This window comes from Vanessa tameamea, chromosome 9 (genome assembly GCF_037043105.1).
Source record: "Vanessa tameamea isolate UH-Manoa-2023 chromosome 9, ilVanTame1 primary haplotype, whole genome shotgun sequence".
Taxonomy (NCBI): Eukaryota; Metazoa; Arthropoda; class Insecta; order Lepidoptera; family Nymphalidae; genus Vanessa; species Vanessa tameamea.
In genome coordinates this window covers 2,896,381-2,916,287 of record NC_087317.1, presented here as the reverse complement: position 1 = coordinate 2,916,287, position 19,907 = coordinate 2,896,381, and the positions used below count along the sequence as shown (strand labels likewise).

Genomic DNA, 19,907 nt, shown 5'->3' with positions numbered 1-19,907 from the left:
CATTTTTAAATTTGGACCGATCATTATTGTTTTGGTATTGACAAATAACCAGTGTTTAATCGTTTTTATAAATCAGAAGAAAAAATTCACAAATTGACGAAAAAAACCCGTTGAAGTTCTTCCGCCGGTTCTTCTCAGGTCAATGAATTTTATTTTCCGAACCGGTGGTAGTGTTTAATTTGACAATAAATAAGTAAGTGTAATGCTTCTGCATTGAATAAAGGAATAAAATTTGATTTTAATTGCAGTAGGCTTTATCAAAAGAAACACATAACATTCTAAGAAATCAAATTCAATGGTTTCTTTGTTTAAATCATCTAAGAAGTAAGTGAAATAAGAAAAGAAAAGAAAAAAAAAATTGAAATCTTTGAGTTATAAAGACAATAAATCTTTGAGTTATAAACATTACAACATGGGAACATAGTTATTCCGATACAAAATTCAAGGTTTATAAATATAAATATACTTTCAAATATCGGCTTCAACAACAAAATAATATAGACAAAACAGCGCCTTTAAATATTGCCCTAAAAATAGATAATAATATTTATAAAGAATAGGATATAGTACTTACTTAGTGCCAACATTAAATAATACAGAATTAAAATATTAAAACAATTTATACACATAGATATTAAACTCCGAAAAACGTTATCTATTTTATTTCGTTTTTGTTTTACTTTTTATCATGTTACGTTAGTTAAAACCTTATGTCACGTTACGTTACGTTACGTTAGTTTATATTTTAGTATTTTTTTTTTCAATTTAATATTTTTTATTTACTTTCATACATATCATTTTACTTTAAAGCAAGCTTCGATTGAAAAATGTTAAATTGGAGTGAGAACAACTAGATCTCTGTAATTCCACGATGAGTCAGCTTATAATTGCAATATACCGCAATTGTAGGATAGTGGGGCCTCAAATGAGTCAGGATCGAACTAGTGATATTTTACATCGCTAGGCAGCGCGTAAACCTTTGCGCTATTTACGTTTAAGTACAATTATATATATTTTACACATTATATATATGTATGTTATAAGTTAAAATATAATAATATACAATCCATGCATATAAAAATATACAATTTACATTGTGTTGCTTTCCAATTTAATAAAATTAAATAAAACCCTTTCTTGTGGTGATCAGAATAGACAAAATGAACAGAAGTTGATGTTTTTATGTAAAATATGACTTTTTGTGTGATATTGTTTTGAATAGTAATGTTAAGCATGTGTTGTTTTATCACAAATATTAATTTATTTATTTTGAAATTATTTACCAATTGGCAAAATGTGGGTAACATTTTACTTAAAACATTTACTTTGGCCCTTTAACCAACAGACCATATAATGATAAATTTATGTGAAATAATAAACAAACCAAAATAGGATATCACGAAGTGAGTTTCTTGATAACAGTATCGCTGTAAATATAGTGTTGATTTACGCGCGTGTCAGATTAAGTAAGAAATAAATAAATAATTAGACAATTACAAACAAGGCTTACACTATGTATTGTATGTTTTAATCAATTCTGTAATAATAATAATTTAATTTAAGTTATTTTTGAATTGTGTTGATAACATTGATATTAAATAAGAGGGTACTTTGACTTTTCTGTTCAATATTGTGAGTCACGTGATTTGTAGTGAGGCTTATATAAGTGATGGAAGCTCCGTACAGAACACTTTTTTACTTCGACTTTTACTTTACACTTTACTCTTCTTGTAGCAGCAAGGTGCTAACATTTAAGGTACGATATAATTTTGTGATATAGTGTAATTGTTATTGCTTGTTAAATTATTCATGAATATATATGAATTGTGTTTTTGCAATTATCAATATACAAAGTTAGTATTATATATACAAAGTTAGTATAGTAGTATTTAACTAACATGACTGTATTTTTGGATATTGAAAAAGTACTGAAAACTACTGAGTTTCTTGCCGGTTCTTCTCGGTAGAATCTACATTCCGAACCGATGGTAGCTTTACTTTAAATAGTTTGTTAAATGACTATTCAAAAGTGCTTGTAAAAGCCTACTTGAATAAAGTATATTTTGATTTTTATAATGGCTAAATAAATATTTGTGTTTCATATATAATCTTTTATTGTCTTATAACCTTAAAATATAATAAAATAATAAAGAAATAGAAATTATTCTTAAAATATCCTGACATAATGTATTAAATCTCTATAAAAAATCTAACACGCGCAACAAAGATTCCCCTGGTTGGCCTTTAGGACACTTCAGCTAGGGATGAGATTGCTCAATTCTACTCAGCCGGAAACCACACGGCTACTTGCTTAAGCGCACATAAGGATGCTTCACAGAAAACTCCAGGGACGAAAAAAAAATCAAAATTAAATCACGCGTTATAAATGGGAGGTTTCAAATGAATATTTGAGTACGCATACTTTATCATATCGCAATATAAAGCAGCGCATGGAGATTTTGTTTTTAATATTTAAACTTCAGCAACACAACTATAAAAATAACATTACACGTATATAAAGTTAAATTCACTAAGAAAGGTTGTACCTTATTGGTCAAGGTCTTATTAAGTTAACATAATTTTCATAATTCAGTATTTGCGCAACTCTTTTCAAAGTTGTTATCATCGTTCGACCCTAGTATGTCTTCAGCCTTCGGAGGGGACGCACGTCTGTTCCCGTGAACCCTCCTCATCGCGTATTACGACTAAATATATTGAGGTGAAATTGTGCTTTTTAAAAGTGTTTTAAATAATGTGAATGATGGTTTAGTGTGTGACATTCTAAAAATGGTCGTGTTACTGATCTTTGGCCTGTTTATTGGTAAGTTTGAGCGCGAATATGAATATACGTCGCTAAATTAAATATTCACAGGACACGACTGTAATTTATTAAAATCTAAGTTGTTTCTACACGTTGAACATGGAACAAAAATCATTTTACTCTGACACATTTGTATGGAATATTTTATAATAATGATGAAATTGGCGTCATAGTATTTAGGATCTTTTCTTTAAAATAAAATGCAGTATTATGCATTTATATTTTTAAACATAATGAGAACATGTTAATTAAAACAAAATAGCGGATTATTATTATGGATAATTAATTATTCCAATTAACCTAAGATTTAAGCCATTTATTTATATGTTTAAATAAATTTAAAAAAATATCACTAACAGAAAGATCGATCCAAAAATTACAATTAGCATATTTATAAAATCAAAAATAAAATAAATAATAATAATGATGACGTGATATTACTTTTAGTCTTTTTTGAAACTTACTTAAAATTGAGGTGACTAAAAATTTTATAGATAATTTTTGCTCATAATAGAGAAACAATTCCTTGATTGCAAATAGAATAATTATATTCGTGGTTTTTCAGAAGCTACGACTGACTGACTGGTCGCTTACTTTTCTTTAAGAATTCAATTAAAAAATATAAAATTATACCTTCTATGCATCCAGAATAATCTACGTTACGATTAAACACAAAAATTGTGAGACTTTGTGATACACATTGTTAAGTTTGGGTTCGAAGAGTGCGTGAGCCAGTGTAATAAAAGGCACATTGAAGGCGTAAGCAGGGGTTGATTACTTATTATCATCATCATCTCATTATGAAATTATACATACTGAAATTTACCAGAAATGACCTGAGGTTTTTGATTTTTGCTTTATTTATATAAAAGTAGGTGTCAATAAGTATGTTTCTACGAGCTATCCTAACCTACGTCATTGGTTGCCTGGAAGAGATCGTTATGTTGCGATAAGGTCGCCAAAATTGTAAGCCTCCCTCACTAAGGCTGGATCTATGTTATAATTATTTATTTTCTCTGTGTGCTATATAATTATGTAAAGTAAAGTATGTTATTTGCCTTTATTATTAGTATTCCAAAAAATTATCGATAATACACTGTTTGCCTGACATAATCAAATAAATCCAACATAAAGAGTAATTCTTAAACTATAATTGCGTGTACAAACACGGACAAGCAAGTCGTGAAGAAAACGTGAGGAAAATTTCTCGTAAATTAATACTGAGTAGGTTAGTAGAATAAGTATCATGCCTTCTCTTTAAGAACGTTTGTCTACTGTTGCATTGGATATTACATATTACTTTAACTTTCTCTACCCCTTTTCTAAGAGGTAGTGACCCAGCAGGTAATTCCACCAACCCGCATTATTCCACCAACCCGCATTGGAGCAGCGTGGTGGAATATGCTCCATACCTTCTCCTCAACGGGAGAGGAGGCCTTAGCCCAGCAGTGGGAAATTTACAGGCTGATTATGTTTATTATGTTTATGTTTAGTGACCCAGTGTCACATCTTGGCTTTGTATCGACGGCTTAATGAGAAGTTAATTCTTGTCAAGCCAGTGTCTAGAGACAATGATGTTCACGTATCATCGGTATGCCTTTTTGTCACCTAATATTATAAAAGAAATATATCAACTTCTATACCAATAACTTATAACATAAATATCAATCAATGAATATGCATTGTCGGAAATATATTTCAATAATCTGATACAATATCTCATACGTATGAATGCATTTTCGTCGTAATCTGGCAAGCTTGTGGTATCATTTCAGGCCGACTCATTAGTGAGCGAAACTTGCGGTGCTCTATGTCAAGAAGACAAATTGCATCTCCCACAATTCTACGTCTTGATAAAACGGCTCATTTATACAGCCTCACATTACTAGACGGATAAAATATATGTCTAAATAAAGTTTTACTTGTAGTGAATTTACATTATATGCCAAATTAACTGAACTTACCTTCGTAATACGTTCCGATTAAAACAAAAACGTAAGGAAATAATCATTTTAATTAATTTTGCTTAGACAGTTTGTGGTCACATTCATATCAACTTTATTTAATTAATTTTAGTAATTAGTTTAAATGTTATATTCGTGGTTTGTTGCTATGTTTTATGATAGTTTTAACTATCTAGGAAAGATAACCATAATAAAGCATGTCAACCTATTTTTTTTATTTTTTATTTCTTGGGTGTAGGGCTTTGCGCAAGACTGAGATAGTACCACCTAGTCGTCAGATATTTTACCGCCAAATAGCAGTACTCAGTATTGTGACCATTCACTATCAGGCTGTCCATTTGCTCGTCCGCTTATCTGTTTCATAAAAAAAAAAAAAAACATTTAATTGAATATACTTTCTGGTTGCAGCGCTTCCTATTGAGTCCAATCTAAACCATCCTACTAAAATACACACAAAAAAACTATCGAAATTTGGCCCAACAATTTATGAGGAGTTCAGTTATAAATGCACAAAATTTATTTAAAAAAAAATTACCGGTAATCGTTGTATGATGGCTGCATAATACTTTATTTATTTATTTATTTATTTATTTATTTATTTATTTATTTATTTATTTATTTATTTATTTATTTATTTATTTATTTATTTATTTATTTATTTATTTATTTATTTATTTATTTATTTATTTATTTATTTATTTATTGGAAAAGTTACACCATCAACTTATCACTAAGCAATTAAAATTAATATCTGACTTGGGTAACATACAAAGTGATGCGTCTTTAAAGGTGTAAACGCTATCTTTATTTATGTATATATTTTGTAAAGTACTTCTACAATTATTGTATCCCCGCGTAAATCTTGGACAATAATTTATGTTCTCCTTGAAGACTCTTTTCGTTATACGTAGTGCTTGGTTGAACCGCTGGCTCATTAGTTGTGGTTCACTCCGTCAGCGAGATAAATTGTTACAACGATTTATCTTGATAAACTGCCTAAGAGTAAATAAACTCTTCAGCTTCGTGATGCTGTTTCTGACTTCTTCCTATATTTGAAAATTCTTCGATTTCCTTTTTGATCCTTTAAAGGAATAGTTTTAAACACGCATAGCAGAATGTTATTTGATCTTTGAAGATATTTTAATTTAACGAAAAACTAAATTTGTTGTTTTACTTTTTTGGAAATATTAGAATGAGTTATTTGAAAAAAAAAACCATGCATTGATCTTTTTATATATGTATAGTCTAAACTATATCTATGTTTGAATTAGGTAACACACAAATATATTTGTGGTTAGAAGTTACTGCGTTCAAAAATTTCTTAATAACTCAGATTATTCTTCTTTGCATTACTATAAAGATTTTCTCACTTAACGCTGTTTTAATGATTCAACGACAGAATTTGAAAGAGTGCTTAACTTAAATATTTAAGTTTTTACACGTATTTAAAAATTTAACTTTGCAAATTCATTTTCTTCATTTCGGAATAACTTATAAAAAAAATATCGTAGACATTTTCTTTAAAACTTGGTAATAATGCTTGGTAGGATATTTTTTGCTAATAATTAAATTATAATTATTTTTTTAATAATCATTAATCATATACATTAATACACATAGTGAAAACATGATCATAATATTGCATATAAACACTACACATATGGTTCTGGGCTATAGCGTAGCCTTACTTTAATAACCTTTACAATTTATTTTTCATTAATATAATTGTTATTTATATGCAATACTGGCACTCAAGGTGGGGCAACGAACGACAGCATTAATAGATGTTATTTTTTTAATGTAATACTGGCGCCCAAGGTGGGGCAAAGAACGATTAAAATGCTGCTTAATTTAACTTTAGACTACATCTGCACAACATTATATTACAAACTCTTATAAAACGTATATATAGGTTGCTATTTAAATTATAGATTTTTACTCAACCGGGCGCATTCTAACTGAAACATCTATGTCAGACAAACTCGCAATTACTGCTATGTTTATTCTGATAGTTGATTGTTTGCTTAAAATCAAATCAAATAATAGAGTTGTTTGTGAAAATTTCATTCTTATGTCGCATAATCATCATTACAATTGTCATTTATGTTTGTCAACAATTATTACATTGTTCATCCGGCATTATAAACATACACTTCAGAAATAATTATATCCATGACGTGATTATTGACTTATCAAATTTGGAATGCTTATATTTTATCATGAAACATATTACTGTATGCAATCATTTAATGCTTCTTAAAGAAATTATAGTTTATTTGATATTTTACTACCATAAGCAATCAATATGATTGTTTATGTCTGGTTACTTTGTGTGAATATACATATTTATTTATTTATTTTATTTATTTAATCATTCGCAAAGACGTAAATTATCGATCTGTATGAGTATTTTTGACGTTCGTGCTTCGAGATTGCCTAGCGTACGTGAAATGATTAATATACGAAAAAGATAGCTAAAAATCCAAATTTAATTATATTTTGAACGCCGATAACGTGGAGGGTCTCGCCTTGGTAAGTGAACGGTACTATATCTTAAGCAGTAAATAATTTTGAATTACCCAATCTATCAATTAATTTTTTCTTACATAATCTATTTTCTAAAAAAAAAAAAAAGAAACTTGGAAATGTTATTATATTTACTATTGTACAGAATATTTCATTTCGTTGTAAATTATTTTGTACAGGATTATATTGAGGATGGAACAGCATAGAACTTAATCTACTAAAATGTCTGCTAAAATGACTTCAGATAGCTAACTTAAGAGTTTCTTACGGACATTTCACAATTTAAAGTTGTATCATCTTGTAAAACTATCATGACATATTTATTAAGTGACGATTTTATATATGAAAATGTAGAAGTTGTAAATTTTCCACCGAACAAAGGTCTAACCTTCAAGAGTCTGTTTAAAACTTTATTGCGATGTTACTTGCTAGGTCCCCACGATGTTTTCTTTATCGCAAATCACGAGATGAATTATAAACCGACATTTCTTTTCTTCAAACACAAATTATGTTACAAATTTCAACCCAAAATAATTGCTTAAAAACAGAGGCATGTTAGCATGTTAATACATATTTGTTATATCTAATTTCCTGCATTTGTAATCAAAAGTGACAAATCAAAAAACATAGTAATACCTACAGTATTTATTAGGATGAAGTTTTATTGTATTGTATGTATGTAATACTGAATATTAAGTTTGAGGTAGTCAAAATGGATGGACTGACGACGAGGAATTATAAGGGTTTGTAGCAGCTTAACTATGGAACCCAATAATCAGATTAATAATTTGTTAAACTATAAATCCTCTAGAGATTTGATTTCATCAACAAGTTTTGCTGAAAAATATGAATTCGGCATTGTATCGTGTCCACATCATGATGTTAAAAAGCGCAGTTTTCTCGAAATGTGTTGTTAATTCCACATTAAATAAAAAAATACCAGAACTTTTAATTTTACATATAAATAGATAAAGGTGAAACCATTTAGTACCTTTTTATGTTATGTTTGTCAACCAATTGTCTGTTTCTTTTTTTTTTTTTTTGTTTTGTAACTTTACTATTAATAAAACTTTGCTAAGTGATATCGCTTTGTACAAATCCCCCTGGATACGTACCACTCACAGATCATATATTCTAATTCCAAACAGCGAAAACAGTAATGTGTACCGGTTTGAAGAATTAATGAGCAAGAGTAACTACACGCTCAAGGCACTTCAGAGTTCCAAGGATTGGTGACGCATAACTGAAGTAAGAGATAGTTTTTTTTTTTTACAGTACCAATATCTTTGGTCGATGGTAACCAAAATTCAGCCATACTAACTATCCATAGTAAATAAAAATAATTATTATTATTGTTTCCACTCGTGTTGAATGAAATCGTAAGATGAATGATAATATACACCTGATTCAAAATTAGAAAAATTCAAGTTGGTGGAAGAACATACATATGACATGTATCACATATTGGAGGTAGGGCTTTGTGCAAGTCCGTCTGGGTAGGTACCATCCACTCATCAGATATTCTACCGCCAAACAACAGTACTCAGTATTGTTGTATTCCGGTTTGAATGGTGATTGAGCCAGTGGAACTACAGGCAAAAAGCACATAGTTCCCAAGGTTGGTGGCGGATTGGCGATGTAAGGAATGGTTAATATTTCATACAGCGAAATTGTCTATGGGCGTTGGTGACCATATGCTCGTCCGCAAACCTATGCCATAAAAAAAATACTTTCATACGATACTATAAGTTTCTTTACGATGTTACTCTTCATGACCAAGAAAGGGTAAATTTAAAAAAAAAAAATCATACAAAGTTCCAAATAAGGACCAAGATTTTTTATCAAAATTAATATATTATTATTCAGTACATGAGCCACGTACGAAAAACTGAGCTCGGAAATTAAATGCCTTTTGTTTTTTATTTAGCAGTAGTTTTTAAATACTGTAGTAGGGATAATCAGTATAACAAAAGAAGGTAGTTTACAAAAGTTTTAGTTATTGTAACGTTTAAAACAGGGTCGTTACTTTCATGTACAATATAAATCTATAAAAAAACTGTTTAAAAAATAAAAACAGTAATGTAATATTATAATATTATTTCTTATATTATAAGTTCTATAGAACTTAATGTAATGTTTTAGAAAAGACGGGTTGAAATGGATTTCAACATGTACATTAATATAAGTATAATTAATTACAATTTACTGGCGACCCGCCCCGGCTTCGCACGGGTGCAATGCTGATACTAAATATACTACAGAATGTCTTACAACGTTCACAGTTTTTCATCGTTAGACAATACAAACCTCTATGTCACTACGTTTTAAATCTGTAATATCTTCGAAAATATTCATTTAAATTACATGCTGCAAAGAGCCATATTGATCTATATCAAATGCAAAATGTATTTAACGTACTTAATTGGATAAGAATCGTTGCTGTATTGCTTAAAATCGCTTCGTAAATAAGCCATTATTTCTCGAAAAACCGCATCAAAATCCGTTGTGTATTTTTAAAGATCTAGGCGTACATAGGGATAGACAGCGGTAAGCGACTTTGTTTTGTACTATGTAATGATAAATAATTTTCTTAGTGGAACTAAAGCAATATAAGTTAGACGATCATCTTAAAGATTAAGATGGAAGGCAGATCTAGATAAATTAGATATTGATCGCGTTACAGACATTAAGATAGACAAAGTTAAATTCACCATTCTCATTCGATTTTAGAATAAGCACTTATATACCAGGTATATTCTAATTATTATTAGGATAATATTACAAATTTATTTGATTCACGTATTTTGTTAATTGTCGACGAGAAATTTCAAGCGAATTATTAAATACTTGTACGCTTCGTTAATTAAATATTCGATCATGTGTAAATACGCAATAACTTAATATCTAATTACAATTTCAGTTGATTAAATTATTAAGTGGTAGAATTTTAGAAAATTACGTTTAAATTTTGTGTATAACTGCTATTTCTTGTCGATCCTTCTCAGAATCATTACTTAGAAACGTTTAATTAATATTATAAAATAATGATTCAAAGAGCTCGAAAGTACCTTTTCGAATGAAATATGTCTTGATTCTAATGTATTAATGCAATTTCATTCAAGTTGAATGTTTATTATAATGAACACTTCACGTGTTTGGAGTAATTTGCAAAACGGAAATACGTGCAAATAGACTACATATAACACTCAAATAGTCTATTATTAATTATCAATATACTTCATTTAACATGCAATCATATAATATAAAAAATAATAGGATTCATAATAAAATTGATGTGTTATACAATTGGCAGACTTATGGCTATATAGCCATCTCTTACAGATAACCTTATCTGAGAGAGATAGTGCATAATACTACTTAATCTGGGTAGATGGTGCAGTCATAAACATAATATAATAAAAATATCCATAAATATTTGAAGACACTAAAATGCTACTTTACACGATTTTTTTTAAAATATAGAAACGGACTTTGTTTTATTTTTATATATTCTGAAAGAGCTTTCCATAACTTTGCCGCCTATACATTGAAGGAAAGAGTCTAGATAAAACTAGACTACAAACTAAGCTATAGGTTAAGTTACACATAATATTTTGTTTCGAAATAACATCGAAATTTATTAATAAAAAGAAAATCGGTCTAAATATTATCTTCAGAGTTCTGTATAGTTTTTATTGTCTAGTCCAGCGTTCCATTACTAGTATTTTCTTAAGAGTTCTTACACTTTGTAAATTTAAAACCTTTGATCACACCGTTGGTGGATCAGTACTTTATACTCTCATTATTAGACATATTTATAATCGCAGTATGTAAAAATTAAAAAAAAAAAACAAACATTGTAAGGCATGTGATATCTACGATCCAATGATTGATCGTATATGAATGACTTATTGGTAGATATTTCTGAATTTAAGTTCGATAATTGTATTGTTTTCATTTTATTTATTTTCTTAGTCAGTTGTTTTATAGTAATAAAAATTCAACGTAGCTCAAAATTGTATATGTAGTATGTAATTTTAATCCATGTTCTGATTAAATTCTGTTTATATACCTTTTTAGTATTTATGAGGTTAAAATAAGACATAAACTGGAAAACTCTTCTTGTTGTTGTGATAAGACATTTAGTGGAAAACTTAGCCAGTTTTTATGTTTCTCATAACACTTTTAGTTTTATTATAAGAGGGTTAGATAAAAAACCTTTATTAATTAGAGAGAAACTAAGAAAATGAGGATGGTAAATATTTTATCTAAAGTTTTATAAACGAATGTTTTGAATACATACGTAAAGCATTTTATGAACAAGGACTTTAAAATTAATGAATTAATTTGTATATAGTCGCATCGTTTGTTGCTAAAGTTCTTATGTATTATTATGTATAAGTTGTGAGACTATTTATCTGTTATAAAGCGATTTTACGTATTACTCACGCATATAATTAAGGTATTTTTAAATTACTAAAATGTTGAAACACAAGTATTGACGATTTGCTTTTGTTTTAAGAGTATATTTTAATTGCACATTATATAATATATATTACCGATGAACAGATAGACAACTAGATCCTAATGCTCATAGTACACTAATGTTAAACGAATATATTAATAGATGCCGCCGATAATTAAATTAATCTTAGTGCACTATATAAAAGAAATTGCGAATCTTGCCACCGCGATGTAGAAATATCAAAAATTTGAATTAGCGCCATCTAGTATTTAGAAGTAACAATCAACTGGTAAGTGCACAGCTGATATTAAAAAGCAATCATTGACATTAATTTCTCGTACATTTAAGAAAACAGACATTTAAATGTTTCTTTCTTTTTTTTTGTAAACCTATTATTAATTAATAGGTTTATAAAATATATATAATTAGTACTTACTAATGATACATTATATATATACATATATTATTATATATATATATATATATATATATATTATATATACATACATATATATACATACATATATATACATATATATATATATACATAGAATACTTATTCTACACAACGCTTTTACTTTCTAAGTAATTCCAAAGTAACTTAAGAAGCTATGTCAGGTTATTGGATTAATAATCAAAGGTACTATCCAGGTATATTGTATTTTAACGCTGGGGTAAGCAAAGTGCCCGGTACAAAAGGCTTCAGCGCTGTAGAAGGCTACGATATTACCTTTAGGAAATGCATTGTGTCGGTATATGTAAGGTTCTGTACTGAAGGTAACTGACGTGAAATATTTTGAATAACAAATTCCATAATAGGTTAATACCAAGATGAAGAAATATTTACGTTTTCTTACATCATTTCAAACCAACATTTGAGATATTACTTGTGTTTATTTTCAGTGCAATATGTTAAGTTATATACAGATGTAAATATTAAACTTAGTACGTTAATATTAAGGCAAATATAACTTGTATATACAATTATACAGACCTTATTATTAAGATATATTTGAGATTATATCAATGTTGTTTTTAACTTCAACTACTTCGACTCAGGAAGACGTTCTATTTTTAAATTAAATGAATGTATGCTTTGCGACTTTTTAAATGTTAGTAACCTGAATCTGCTGCTTAACTCAAAATTTACTTTACTTTCTCTTTACGTTACTTTATCATTTATAATATTTGTATAGATTATTTGTAGTGTTGAAGTGCAAAAGTAATTCTTGATCGCCTCTATAGGCTCAATATATAAACTTGATTGAAACATCGCAAAAGCTTAAAACTTATTAACTAGAGGCTCTCAGTCATTATCATTCAACAAACGATTAATTCACAACCAATTTTAATAATCAGTTAGATCTAAATTTAGCCTTACCTAAATACCAAACAATTTAGTACCACTGAAAAAAAATACACTATCGTAACTTCAATATTCTATTACAGCCTTTGTTAAAGGTTAAAATAATGAAGATCATTTAAAGATTTAAAAAAGTAAAAATATTTTATTAAAATAAGAAATAGAAAAATGTTAAGATACGTAAAATTGAAAAGAGACATGATATCATGCAAATTAAATTAGGCTTAATTTTAGGTCAAATTAACATTGATATGAATTTTGATAACTTCCTTCAATTCTAATTAAGATGCTTTGTATAAGGAGGAAGATTTGCGAAAAAAATATTATTATTATACTTTGTCAAAAGATTTCTAATGAGACACTTGACCCTTGAACATGACTGTATTTGAATAACAAATGATCTACTTTTATTTTTCTTTTAACATGATTATGGTTATGTCGCGCTCAGAAATTCATGACAGCTTAAAACATAATATTATAACGTCATCTTCATCTTGTTTTTATAGCTTTGTTTCAAATCCTATATGAAGCACTACACATTATTTCCCTTCGAACGCGATTAAGACTTGAAGTTTTAAAAATGGAATGTTAATGACGTGACAATTAAATCCCTTTACGACACGTTCCTCGCTACAATTATATTGATTACGTAATTGATATTTGTTTGATCACTACATTTAAAAAAAAATCGTATAAATGTAATTTTTGTATTTATGCTATGTAACTATCTATTGTCATTTTTTGGTTCGAAAAATGAACAACGCTCTTTTCACAAGTGGAAGCAAGGGCTGTTAAATATTTATAAATTATATATACATACATCATTAGATATATATTTTAGATATCATTGAACTCCTTATAAGTGGTTGGGTTTTTGATGAATTTGAGTGGGATGGGCTAGATTGGTCCCAGTAGGTGGCACGCGATCGGGACCCATGTTATTTTAAGAAATAAATATCAATCACTAATATCCTTCATCATCCTCCTGCCCTTATTTTATTTGGGGTCGGCGCAGCATGTTCTCTTCTTCCATACTTCTCTGTCTGACGTCATCTCACAATTAACATTCTTTCTAGCCATATCGTCTTTCACAAAATCCATCCGTCGTTTCTTTGGTCGTCCCCACTAATATCCTTTTTTCTTCTTATTACGAAGTCAGGGCTGGCACGTTGTTAGTGTTGTTTATTTAAATCAAAAAAACAAATAGACAAATGACTTCCGTACTGCAATACTATCTTTCAAATTCCTTTCTAATAATAATTGCCACAAAATGGTTAAGAAACACCCATATTTGACCTGAGTTTTGAATTCTGGACTTCAAGATAAAACCTCACAAGATAGCTACTAGACTAACGAGGCAGTTAAATCACCATAGAACATGAACAGTAATTTGACTACCACTAGGCGGAAATCTTAAAACCGTCTGTATAACGAGTTGGCTTCATTAATAATGTATAATGCTAACTGTAATTTTAGTCTATTCAACGTTTGCTTGATGGGCGAACAAACAAACACATTGCTATATTTTAAATTATATATATCAATGGAATACTTTGACAGTTTTGTTTTATTATAAGCTTATTTATAATCATATAAATAAATCGCAATATATATAATAAAATAATATATAAACACAATATCTCTAAAAGCGTTCATAAATACAAACAAAGTTACAATTTCGAAAAGATCTTTTAAAATGTTTCAACAGTTCACAGTACAGATAAAAATATCGTCGCCTTGCCAATTTTCAATATTCCAATAGCTGAGACTACATTATGTAAGGATATTATTTGAACTTTCGCAGAAATAATTTACTTAATGTCGTGACGATAAATCGATACCAGATATTATTCAAAGATTAAACACACATTTTTCAAATTTTTTTAGGGCATCTGTTGGCGCACGTTAAAATGTGCCACCTGATGGTAAGTGGTCCATAAACGTTGGCGTCGTATGAATTTTTAACCATTTCTTACGTAACCAATACGCCACCATCATTGAGAGCTAAGATGTTATGTCCCTTGTATGTCCCTATAAAGTGCAACACAATAATAGAAAATATTATTGCTAGGCCGTAGAATATATGTTGAGCGGGTAACCTGATATGAGGGTAGTAACCTATCCGGGCGGGATTTCACAAAGCAGATAGAGCGTAGACTCAATGTTCTAAGATGACCATTTTTTGTGTTTTTGTTCAAAGACATGATATTGGAGTTAAGTATATATTTTATAGAATAAACGCAATATTTGAATATAATTATTAATTTATTCCATTTACTTTTTAACTTTTCTCATTAAGTCACTTTTTTTCAAATATATTACTAGATATCATACAAAGTTTTCTGGTAAAATTATGTCGACATTTTTACAGTAAATGAGGTCGACGAAATAAACGTTGTAAAAGGTCATTCTCATGCGAACTTTCATAATGTTTTATTAATAAGTCTCTACCGTAATTATTGAAGCGAATAATTTTTTCAAATATATTTTTTTATGCCAGTTCTTTCATATTAGCATAAAGTTTTTTTTCAGTTATATATTACAAAAAAAAGTCTCCATATTTATTAGTTTAAATAGGGTAGAATAAGGTCTACATAAATCGTTCAATTCTTAATATTATTTTGGCTCACGCACGCAACAAAGGTCCCAGTCAGCATGATTTTTCTCGACAGATTCAATAATATTGATAATTGTAATTATCGTTATATTTCAGCGAATTTCCCAAGAAAATTAATGAATTATACATCGAAACCTTCATGAATCACTTCGTCCATTAGTGGAAACCGCGATGGGGGTTGGGGACTTTGTTTTATAATATGTAATGATTGTGATTTATTTGCTATTTAATTGTCCCCTTGAAGGCATATAGGACGTTAATGGGTCACGTATGTGTGAGTCGCAATTGTATCCTATTGCCGATAAACTGATAGCTTTTCGAGTGTTTATTATACAATTATACTATTTAACGTGTTATTTTATCCGTTAATGTATTATTGGAAGTAGAATTAATGTAGATTAAATAGGAAGTAACCGGTATACCCGAAAATGAAATCGAATTCCTACCAACTTACTTAAATACTTGGTGGTAGGACTCTGTGCAAGACCGTCTGGTTAAGTACTACTCAAGGATCGTATACATATATTCTAATCCCAAATAGTATGTATTTTATATGTTATGTATCCGAAGTATGACAGTTCCAATTTCGATGGCGCATTGGTAATATGATAAACTATTCATATTTACAGTACTAATATGGAAAATGGTGACCATTTAGGTACCATCAGTAGGCCCATTTGCCAGTTTGCCTACCTATATGATATAAAAAAAACTTACTAAATATAACTCCACGACGTAAAATACCAACAGTCACTGTCGTCGATAAAATGTCGTTACGACTTTTTGAAAACCCACTTTAAGAAAATTAACTTAAGTAACATTTGTATTCTGTACATACCATAGCTTTATTTCATATGTACGTACTATTTACTAAATAATTTTGTTATGGAAATCCATATCCGTCTTCAAATATGTATTTTAGTCGTATAATAAATGTCCTATAATAATATAATCGACGGCCTCCGTGGTCGAGTAGTGTGTCGATGTAGAAAAAGTTCATTGGTTTTCTATGTTGTCTTGGGTCTGGGTGTTTGTGGTACCGTCGTCACTTCTGATTTTCCATAACACAAGTGCTTTAGCTACTTACATTGGGATAAATGCGAAAGTATCTCTGTTAGCCCTTCATGCTTAAATTACTGAACCGATTTAGATGAAATTTGGTGTGGAGATAGTTTGAGTCCTAGATATTTGCTTCATTCTTATAGACATTCTTTAATTCACACCTCGAGGGAGTAAAATAGGGGGTGACAGCTTGTGTATAGGTAAAGATTTATAAAATTCCCGCAGATACGCCGCAGGTTCAGCCAGTGTATATATAAACTATAAATTGACATTTAAAAAGTCGCGTAGCCTGCATTTATTTATCTTTATACTTTTTTGATTCATCCCTCGAGAGAGTAAAAGGAAGGGGGGGGGGGGGGCGTAACGGTTATGTGCTATAGGTAAAGTTTTATAAATTTCGCGCGGATGGTGCCTAATCAGCTAATCCATATTAATATTATAAATGCGAATGAACTCTGTCTGTCTGTCTGTCTCGCTTTCACGCAAAAACTACTGGACCGATTTAAATGAAATTTGGTACACAAATAGTCTAGAGCCTGAGAAAGGACATAGGCTACTTTTTATATTGAAAAATGCTATAAAGGGTTGAAAAGGGGGATGAAAGGTTCTAAGTTGTTGAAAGTATTGTCATTTTTAGAACTAGAAGCATAAAACTTATATTTTAGGCTGTAAACTAACATATCATGACACCCACTAAGGAGCGATTTTGGAAATTCTACCCCTAAAGGGGTGAAAAAGAGGTTGAACGTTTGTATGGCAGTCCGTAATTATTTAAGTTATAAACATGAAACTTAAATATTGGGATACTGATTATAAAGAAGTAGATACTTATTTAAGTGATTCTGCATATTATACTCCTAAGGGGGTAAAATAAGGGTTGAGTTTTTATGGGAGTCAGTCATTTTTTAAGTTTCAAACATGAAACTTTATTTTTGGGATACAGATTAAAAATGAGTAAATACGTATTTCAGTGTTTTTTGATATTCTACCACTAAGGGGGTGAAATAAGGGTTGAAAGTTTTTATGGTAGTCATAATTTTTTAAGCAAAAATATGAAACTTTATTTTTGGGATACTGATTAAAAATGATTAAATACGTATTTAAGTGTTTCTAGATATTTCTTATATAGGATAGTTTGGAAGACCGTCATTTTTGAAGTTAGAAGTACCAAACTTTATTTTTGGGCTACTGATTAAAAATCAGTAGATACGTATTTAAGCGTTTCTTGATATTTTAGGCCTAAAGGGAAAAATAGGTGTTAATATTTCATATTCAGGTTAGTCTGGAAGTCTGTCATTTTGAAGTTAGAAGCTCGAAATTTTATTTTTGGGCTACCGATTAAAAATGAGTTGATTCGCACTTAAGCGTTTCTGAATATACTACCTTAAGGGCTGAAAAACCCACCAATGTGGAATACAAAGAGATATTACATTAACGTAACATTTTAAGTTAATTTGTAAATATATTCATATTCTACGCGGGCAAAGCCGCCGGTAACAGCTAGTAATTCTATATTTCTTAATGTATTGGACATTCAAAATCCTATAACCATATATTCTTAACAATACATAAGATAAGTTATGTAAAATGATTTATTTGGACTTATAGAATTTCACCTTACATTATCAAAGTTTTATTGAAAAGTTATCTTAAATGACCGTTCAAAAAAAAAATAGTTTATTGTACAAAATTAATTTTGAAACAAAACAACACGACCATTTTTCATTCGAGACGCCGAAAGAACATCGTACGTACTTATTTACACATACAACCAAAATAACACATAATTATGTAAATAAATCCAATTACAATGTTTATTCAATACAGAAAACTCAACAATTGTCAAACATTTATCGCAATGTAATCCTTATTTCATTCGCAATAGAGGCTCTATTGTCCTAACCATATTATGTGCGAGAATAAAACAGTGTTCGGCATGAACTTCAGAAATATGATTAGGGCCCGCAAGTTTTAACTAAAGCAAATAAAACCCGCCCGCCTGAACTTTTCTTTGAATAAGAAAATATTATACGTCTAAATAATGAATGTACGTAAATTTAAGAGAAGGTAAATGAGGGACGTCCTTTATCATTTGGTACGGTTTTAGCTTGTCTTCTCATTTTCTTTAGAGAATCGTATTTTGTTATAATAAGCTTTTAAATTACGCGTATTATGAGAAAATGTTGAAAAGAGACGACCGCTTCTACTTCTTCGAAATATTCCTTTGTTTCGTAAGCGTTGGACAGTCTGCTAAGTTATGTAGGATACGAGGTACTACTAGGTGCTATTACCCAACCATGTTTAATTAATACGCACGTGTTACGTGCACACATTCAAAAGTTTTAGTCTCATATTTGTGTTCTGAATCACAGCAATATTTCAGAAATAGACGTTTGTATGCGAGTATCTTTCCCTGCTTAATATATTCAGTGAATATTACGGAATGACGTCAGTACACACTTGTACTTTAGAGGTCAATGCACCGCAATGCTAAGTGTGTATAATGCTTTTAATGCGATAGATATGTCATGTCCAAATGTTGGTCTGGAAGAGATCGTTCGTTCACAAGAAAATTGCTACGAGCTAGTTTCTTTCTTTTCCTTTGTACATTGGTGCAAAGTATAAGAGAGTGTTTGTTACTGTATGTCGTTGATACATTACAGTGAGAACTTTATTCCGGTTATAACAACTTTAACTGACTCATTCGAAATGTACTTTGGTGAAAAATTTTAGGTTATGTTTTATTTTTGGAAGCGTGATATTTGACGGATAACATAACTCAAAAAGTACGAGGATCACACTGTCGAGTTATATATGTTACCGTTAGATTACAAACGTCGTTAGATTACATCTACCTCGTCAGATTGTAAACTGTCGAAATATTGTGAACCGTGAAATATGATTGCAATTTAACGCATTATTTTTAGCTATATTGTAATCTATAGCAGAGAACGTTCGAACATTCGATATTCAAAATAAAATGTAAAAGAAAAATTTCGGTCAGTAAAGCACAATTAATATAATATGTAATATATGAATTCAATGTTTGTCGCAATGTAACGTACGTTTAACATTTTTCCATGTATAGT

General features: G+C 29.6%; 1 protein-coding gene across 1 annotated transcript in view; it reads left to right on the top strand.

The window, feature by feature from the left end:
* The first annotated feature begins 2,652 nt into the window (after positions 1-2,652).
* The window catches only part of LOC113394873 (uncharacterized), a 127,338-nt gene continuing 110,083 nt past the window's right edge, over positions 2,653-19,907 (top strand). The window contains exon 1 of the mRNA XM_026632323.2: positions 2,653-2,821. Coding sequence (XP_026488108.1) covers positions 2,788-2,821 — 34 coding nt within the window. The 5' untranslated portion in view covers positions 2,653-2,787. The remainder of the gene's footprint in view (positions 2,822-19,907) is intronic.